The sequence below is a fragment of the Solanum dulcamara genome, chromosome 1 (genome assembly GCF_947179165.1).
Source record: "Solanum dulcamara chromosome 1, daSolDulc1.2, whole genome shotgun sequence".
Taxonomy (NCBI): domain Eukaryota; kingdom Viridiplantae; phylum Streptophyta; class Magnoliopsida; order Solanales; family Solanaceae; genus Solanum; species Solanum dulcamara.
Genome location: NC_077237.1, coordinates 22,303,410 through 22,312,118, shown reverse-complemented (window position 1 = coordinate 22,312,118; position 8,709 = coordinate 22,303,410). Strand labels below are relative to the sequence as shown.

General features: G+C 32.7%; 1 protein-coding gene across 1 annotated transcript; it reads right to left on the bottom strand.

Moving 5' to 3' along the window:
- Positions 1–2,126: 2,126 nt before the first annotated feature.
- Positions 2,127–4,969, bottom strand: LOC129892185 (uncharacterized). Its single transcript, XM_055967747.1, has 4 exons — positions 4,383–4,969; positions 3,576–3,826; positions 3,337–3,497; positions 2,127–2,501 (listed from the first exon to the last, which is right to left on the bottom strand). Exons 1-4 carry the CDS (start codon positions 4,967–4,969, stop codon positions 2,127–2,129), a joined length of 1,374 nt encoding a protein of 457 aa, XP_055823722.1.
- Positions 4,970–8,709: the final 3,740 nt, after the last annotated feature.

The window sequence follows — 8,709 nt, the reverse complement described above, 5'->3', positions numbered from 1 at the left end:
ATTTTGAACAAGTATTAGCAGATAAAGATTTATGAGTTGAACAAGATCTTACTAACAACGTCTTGATAAGTACAAAATTCTTTATAAGATATATTTACATATTTAATGTATCATTCTAACCAATCATATATTTTTTAGGAGGTTCTGGTCAGGAAGTGCCCAAATCATCTGAACAGGAATCATTGGACGAATATGTATCGGTGGAACAAATTGATATCAACAAAGTATTGGTAAGGACTCAAAACTTTGATCTCCAAATTTAATTTGTCATTCTAATCATCATGTCTACTTTTCAGAATGATGCTACTCCTTAAGTAGTAATTCCATCTAAAGAAGTATCACCTGATAAAGATGTTGCTGATGCAAAGCATAGTAATATCCTTCAATTAATTGCTCCTCCAACAATGATTGATACATCGGTAATCATCTATATCGATCTACTTCTTATTTAACAGCACTTCATTAAACATAATTCTTATTTAAAATAAATATTAAACTTGACTCACATCATGTAGGATTCTACCACATCAGCGTCAATTTCTTCCGATACTGAAGTTGTAGATGATGTTCTTTTATCCGGGCTCCGTCTCCCCGTTGCTGCTATGCTATTGACTGTTGTCATTCCTCTCGAATTATCCTAAAAAGATTATTTTGCACGCTGATACTAAGACCCCTGTCCCACGCACCAGATTTCCGTCAAAGATTTTAAAGTTACCATATTTGGCTTCGTTTAGTTTCAATGAGCATGGTAAAGAGAGACTTGATTCCGATATCTATCAAAGCTTTCCATTTAAATATTTTGGCATTTGCTATCAACCTCTATCAGATCTGTTGGATCAGTACTCTCAATGGATCGCAAAAGGTCTCCTAAAAACACATGCAAACAAGTAAGTTTTGTATACATATATTTTAAAAAATGATTAGTTCAGGTTCTTATTTTACGTTTTATTCACTATTAATGATAAATCAGAAAATCAAAGGAGGATCATTACAGAGCAAAGTCATCATCTCTTGGTTTTGAAATGATGGACTTTGTTGTTGTATCTATCAAGGAAAAAATGGTTTTATGTCATGTCGCAACTTAAGAAATGCTGGACTGATGAAGTATAGCTGAAAATCTCATGGTTTGGTTATTTCAAATACATAATTAGTTATGTATCAAATACATAACTAATCATGTATCACATAGAATTCTTATATGTGTCTTTGCTCTGAGTTTTCTATACAAAAAATTTTAACTTTGATTTTGATTTTTTCTGATTCATTGTGCAGCAAATTGATGTGGTTTTCTACTATTTCCTGAAAAAATTCAAATCTAAAATTTCTAATCAATACAGATACACAACAATCAATTGCCTGTTTAAAATTTATATCAACACTGCACGTGCGAGGTATTATTAAGGTGCTGCTAATGAAAATCTTGATACGCAGGAAGACATGGCGATTGTGGCGTCTGTATCTAAGAGAGAGTCTTCTCTTACAAACATTATCGAAGGATTTTCCATCCCGCCAGATTTACCGTGGCATCTAGTTGATGATGTATACATCCCTGTAAACTGTTGGGTTCTTACTGTGGTTACTATGAAACGTCGCCTAATTCTTGTATATGATTCATCATTAGGCTTAATAAAAAAAAAAACCGTCGGGCGAGATAAAGAAATTATCCTTAATGCTTCCACTTTACCTGCAAGACAGTCTATTCTACGAACAAACTGAACGAACCGTTTGGTCATCATTAAGTACTTACAAGGATAATAAAAGCGGCAACTTTTTGGGACCAGTGCACCCTTTTAATATTGAGTTTGTACAAGGCGTTCCTCAACAAGAAAGCGATAGCTTGTTAGTCCCGCTTCACTATCTTTTTTATTTTTTATTTTTACATGAATTCATTATTGATTTTGTATATCTTTTTGTTTGCAGCGACTGTGGGTTGTATATAGCTGCATTTGCTGAATTCCTTAGAGATGGAATTTCAATTCCCACTGATGCAATTATTTGAATAACTTAAAATATATCACTCTAACTATTTATTAAGAAAAGATTTTAAAATAATTATTGTTTTTATTCTCTTTGGAGAAGAAAGTACAAGTTCGTCGGTTGTGACCTTCTTGTCCACAATATCCACATCAATTTGTGTTAGATTTTAATTTTTCATCAGAATTTTTTCTCCTACTTTTTCTTGGTCTTTCAGGCATTCTTTTGAATCTAGGTGGAAATATCATTTCATCTAAAACATTGTCTGGGACCAACCAATCGTCTTTATCTGGCATTAGAATCATTGACACTTCGTATGTGCTTGCTAATGATTCTGGTTTGTAGTAATCAGAGCAATAGGGATGTATATCTGTAATGTTCTTGCTCTTTAAAATAGCAATCGCATGTGAACAAGACATCTCTTCAATTTGAATCCTTCCACAATTACATATTTTTTTCTCAAGGCAAACAATGTATCTTCTTCCGGTTTCATAAACTGAAAAAATAAACTTAGATGATGGAACAACCTTCAAATATAAAGAATACAAATTAGACAGCTATCAGATAGATTACTTTAGATACACAACATTTATGTATAATTATTAATGATATATACCTTCATTCTCAAACATGTAGATGCATTTATAATCAGAATCTATTCAAATCTACGTCCTAATGTGTCTTTTGTATAGGAGGCAATTTTCCTATTCTTGCAGTGCCAAGAACCAAATAAAATTCGGACCTTCTCCAAGAAGCCTAATATAGGCAGTTGACGTGCTTCAACAAGTCTGCCATTGATACATTCATCTATGTTATAAGTCATCATCCTCCCCCTGTTTATGGTTGCATGAAAACTTGACTACTTTTCATACCCAACATCCTCAAGATACTCCTTAATCCTGTGATCAATTTTTTCAAGTTTAGCCATCAATTTTTTAAAATCTTCTTTTCTATACGCCTTTGTCATCGAGTAGAACAGGTCACTTAGGGTGGTTTTGCTCCTCCTAAAGTTTGTACAAACATTCTTTCAAATATGCCATATACATGTATAATGAGGCACATTTGGGAATACAATATTGGCGCTCTTCATGATACTTTCATTTCTATCCGATACAACACACATCTGGTCCCTCTTCCCAAATGCACTTTTGAACTGTTCGAAGAACCATGTCCACGAACAATCATTTTCCGTGTCTATAACTCCATAGGCTAATGGAAATATGTAACCTAGCGATACATCAGTCCATAAAAATGGTAAAACATTGATAAATAAAAATTAAATAATGTATCAATTTATTAGCTTTACAATTATTATTTTTTAACAACACATTAATAAATTTTTAAGTAAAGAACAGTACCCACCCCATCAAGCGTGCTTGCTGATAGAAATGTGTCATTGTATGTTGCACTAAGATATGCACCATCAACAATCACTACCAGTTTGTAGAAATCAAAACCTCTCATAAATTGCCTCAATGATATAAACAAATACATGAATTCATTTTTATCTGATTTATGCATTCCTATATGTTAATTTGGATACACTTTATTCAGCCTGTATATGTATCTGGGCATCTATTTATATCCATCGATCGGTTTACCCCTTATCATCTCCAGCGCACGTTCCTTAGCACACCATGCTTGTTGATAAGAAATATCAATCTCATACACTATTTTGAAATCCTCAATTACATCCTTAGGCATATGAATTTGTTTATGATTCACCAATTTAGGAGTTGTGACAACACTAACAAACCCAACAGTAGCTTGCACCTTGGTTAACATCATACCTCTTAATGGACACGTACGTTCACTATTAAAGTATCTCACTTTGAACACATCTGAATTCTTCCTACAAGATGCCTTCATAGTCCAGCCACAATATTCTGATAAACAAATCAATACATAGTTGCACAATATGTTTTTTCAGTTAATAAATGTACCAGATATATTACTAATAAATATTGTATCATTAGGTACTCAAATATACCAATATTCACCCAATTATCATAATAGATATAATTTTTAATGTACCATGATTTTTTTTCTCATAAATTTTTTATTAATGTATCAATTATCCTGTTAAATAGATACATTATACAAAAATATATGATACACACTCATTCAACTTTGTATCTGATACATCTTATGATACATATCATCTGACACACTTATAAGTCTCACAGACTGGGAATTTATGTGTTTATGATACATTTATTGATACTCAAACATTGTATCTGATACATCTCATTATGATCGATAGAAAAAAAATTCAAACAAACTATCGAATAGTAAATCACTTAGTATCTGATACATTTTGTACTATGAACTCACTATTTTGTTCACAAGATTTTAATGTAACATTATTTTATATCACATTCACATAGTAAAAAAGTTTAGATACATACCTTTTAACATCAGATCTCTTTATCTTGAAATTAAAGTTGTGTTCTACCTTATATTTTGTTATTACATAGATCAATGTATCTTTATTCTTATAGAGTTGCTTCTCTTTCACGTTTATATTATTTGAATCGGTAATGTAATTAGTTATTTTCAACTCAGGAATACAATACGAATCACCAAGTTTTGATTCAACAATAATAAGAGCTTGGGTATCCTTATCTGATCCTACTAAACAAACAATTTCTCCTGATGAACCATCAAAGCATGGAATCTTCTCATTGATTTTGTCAGATGTATCAATGCATAATGGATACATTGAAATTACAGGCTTGCTTCTTTTCACCTCTATATACAGTCGAATTCCCATGTCGTTCCTAATCAGCAATAGAGATGAATTTCCTTCCATAATGTATCTGATTTCAAATTTTTTCCTCATCTCGGTTATCTCCAATTCCGCTGCAATTGTATCTTTAATATTCACATAAGATATTGATTTTGCAATAACTATTCCATCTCTCTTGTATCTTGTGTAACTCACAGCACTTTCCCAGATTCCTGAATTCCTCAACAAAATGGATACATTCATCATGTATCAGATTCAAATTATCTTGTAACGAATTGTAGGTTTGACTTGGGGAGTAGGTAATTTGATTTTTAAATTTTCAAAAGCTATCCTAGAAGCACGAGATTCATATCAATTACAATGCGTGATTTTTGGAAACAAAAATTTAAATTTTTTGTTTCAATTCCTTATTTAACTCAACTGAATTGTAATTAATGTATATGAATTAATGTATCCGGATAACAGAAGGGTGTATCCGGGTGGGCTCTTTTTAAGGGATTTTTTGTCATATTAAAAAGGATAGGGACAAATAGTAATTTACTCCTTAGACTATCTGATTTCTAAAAATTTTACTATTGTAAAAGCTAATGACCAACAAAATAATCTAGGAGTGTCAAATGTGGCCCAAATATTAGTGATATGTCTAACTTTCTTAGATTATTATGGATTGGATACTTTTCATGAATCAAATCCGGGCTTGATGACACTTATCCTTTTCCATCAGACAAGTCAGCCTAAAACCCAATATTTATGAAAATTTAAGCAAAAATAGTTTAAATAGGTACAAAATAAACAAAAGCGGAAGTCTTTCAAACTTAAATACCCCCCAGATTGGTTGTCAAATGTACAAGCCATTAAAATAGAACTGAAATATAAATACAAGTCTCGAGTATGGATTTGGCTCCCAAAGAGAACAAAGCATAAAATACATGAATAAGAGAGTCCGTCAGATATCAATAGCTACCTCTCACAATCTCTTGGAAGCCTCAGATAGTCAAAAAAATGAATACTCATAGCCCGAGCTCAGAACCTACGTAAGTGTAGAAGCAAAAAATGAGTACCAAACAACATGGTATTCAGCAAGCAGACAAAGAAAACCAGATAAATCAAACAGATACTAGAAACTCCTTTCATCCCAGCCGAACCTCCTCAAAATACAATCTGCACAAAAAATCAGCCCAATCTACGCTACACAATTCATATCACAATATAGCTCATCAATACTCATCATCCTTATCAAATAAGTCATATCAGCCTCAAATAAATCAATGCCAGGACACAGAGGTATATACATAATTTCATGATGACAAATAAAATAAAATGCAATGTCATGAATAATGATGCATGTCTTTCCTAATGATACACATCCGCTTTATAATAGACCGAAACCCATGGGGGCCTTACAAGGACCATGTATCTGATTCTATCTTTCTCACAATAATTGACATGTGATCCGTTCCCTATTTCCTCTCAATATATATGATTCCTCCATGGACAAGTCCGCCGTTTCCTATTTTCTCTCATCCTCACAATTCATCATCACAATATAAGCACAACCATGGTGCAAGCAAACATGCATAAATACTCGGTGAGAGGAATACAATGCAAAGAATGCAATGAGAGGAATAACACATTCACGATCACAATATCAATAGTATATCAACATCAACAAGTACATCATATACACCATATAAGTCATCAAGTCTCTATTTCAATACCCCTTTTTATCACGTTTCAAATCAATCGATGAAAAAATATATCCAAGTTAATTTTCATAATCAAAAATGAGAAAATGACAATCTCATCAATTCATAATCACATTTTGGCTACCATAGCATTTCATCAAGTTCGTATCAAGTTCAAGTCAATGAGTTCACAATTCCGATCAACATCATATCACACCTAATTTTGTTCCTAGCCCGATTATTTATTAGCACAATTCACATGACTATAATTGCAACCTTATACCTATTTCACCTTAACAGATATATGAAAGCAAGTTCAAGTAATATACTAGATTTACGGGGTTTTAAAAATTCACTTGCCTCGATATTGCACCCCACTACTTTGGAACTTGAATCTTTCTGTTCATTCAGCTCTCTAATTTGTAAGAATCTAATCAAATATGAATTCTCTATCAAATTATGAAGCTAATGATATCAAAATTGCATTTTTCAGAGGCGGATCCAAAATTAGATCTAAAAGGGGATTGTGGGACCCGCGATGGGACGACTCAGTGAAAAGGTTCTAAATGCATTATAGAGCTTGTATCCTAAAATAGGGCACAAAATAGTTCTCAAAATGGAAGAAATCAGACCAACACATTAAATCACCATTAAAGCTCAAAACTAAGCTAGGGAAGCAATTAAAACTAAGAAAATACCTCAAACGAAGGTTCTCCAACACTTTTCGATTACACCACTGCATTTCCACGGGAAAACCACACAATTTCGAGCTTTGAATCACTCAAAAGGACCTAAATTGATCGGAAATAATTTCTCAAAATTCACCATAATTCCATTTCGAAAATAGAAAGCGACAACAGATAAAGTCGCAAATTTATCTCACATGAAGCTTCCAATCAAGATTCTGAGCTCACCAATGGACTCCCCATGAAATTCTCTTGAAGATAGCCCCTTGAAAGTCAAATTTGGACTTGAAAAACTCAAGAAATTGGGGTCTAAAGGTGAGAGAATAAGCTGAAATCGGGTTTGCTCCAGATTTCAGCTTTTGCTATATTTTAAAATCTCTGAACGGATCCTCAAAATTCGTTAAGAACTCGATAAAAATAAAACAGATATGCTATCTCACTAAATTAAACATTTCAGATGCAATGACACATTCAAAATTATCATATGAGGTCATTTTAATTAAAAAATGGGTCCCACATCCAAGTGTCATTTTAACCTAAATTCCATAATGGGCCTCGACATTAGACCGAAAGCCTCGGGAAGCGAACGAAGGGTTGTTCTAGGTACTAACCGCACTGTCAGAATTTTCAACTGATCGCTTTTTCTAAGAATGTTGAACAAAGTCAACCATAGACTAACTTTCAAAGTCAAAAGCACCAAATCGCTCTAACTCGTATCGATTGCCTCAATACTTATGCCAATAATGCTACTAGCCTAAATTGGCCATTACGGAGCTAATGAAACCTTCAGAATTTGAATTCGAGTTCTCCTTGATCCGTAACTCAAAAAGTTTCAACTAAACCAACTTAGGCCTTTAAAAATACCAAAATAGGCTCGGGACCTCTAAAAGTTCAACCAACACTTCTTCTAGACCAAAAACCATCCTCCGAATTCAACAGAGTTGTCGAAATTCCATTACGAGCATCAGAACTATGAAAGTTGACCAAAGTCAAACCTTGGCTTAAAATTCCTCAAATTCTCAACTCAAGACTTCAAATCTTCGTTACAACTTCAAAACTGATTTCGTAAACTCTTGTAGAATGATTTCTACATTTCGGAGCTTTTGGAATCAACGAACTTCCATTTTGGGGCCCATAGCCTTTGTTGGTCCCAAATACCACTTTTGAACACTTAAATCCTTTTAAACTTTAAAAAACCCATTTTTTTTTTTATAGAATTTCCCAAAACCCATATTTGATACTAATCAAAAATGACACGGGGTAATTATAGGGAGAGGTAAAATCATCTTTTTCTGAAAACTACCAAAAATTACTTTTAGGGTCATTACAATAGTTGATTCAAGAATAATAGTGAAATCCGAAATTTACTCTTTCTAGAGAGTTAATTAAGGGTTTGTTTGGAAAGCCACCTAGTAATTGAAATTGGTGTAGTTATTAGGGTAGTAATTATCATCCTAGTAATTACAATGACTTGTTTGTTTGTCATAATATAATTACAAGTGTACTATTTGGTTGTACAAATGCAATCATAAGGTTATATTAAATTTTAAAAATACAAGTTAATCATTTAAAATTTAAAATATATATTATACAAATAAGGACCTTTATAAATGAT

Coding starts and splice junctions, on each gene's coding strand:
- LOC129892185 (XM_055967747.1), bottom strand. CDS start 4,969: ATGATGAATGTATCCATTTTGTTGAGGAATTCAGGAATCTGGGAAAGT. Junction 3,498..3,575: donor TGCGCTGGAGATGATAAGGG/GTAAACCGATCG, acceptor ATTAACATATAG/GAATGCATAAATCAGATAAA. Junction 2,502..3,336: donor CAGCAAGCACGCTTGATGGG/GTGGGTACTGTT, acceptor TTATATTTGAAG/GTTGTTCCATCATCTAAGTT.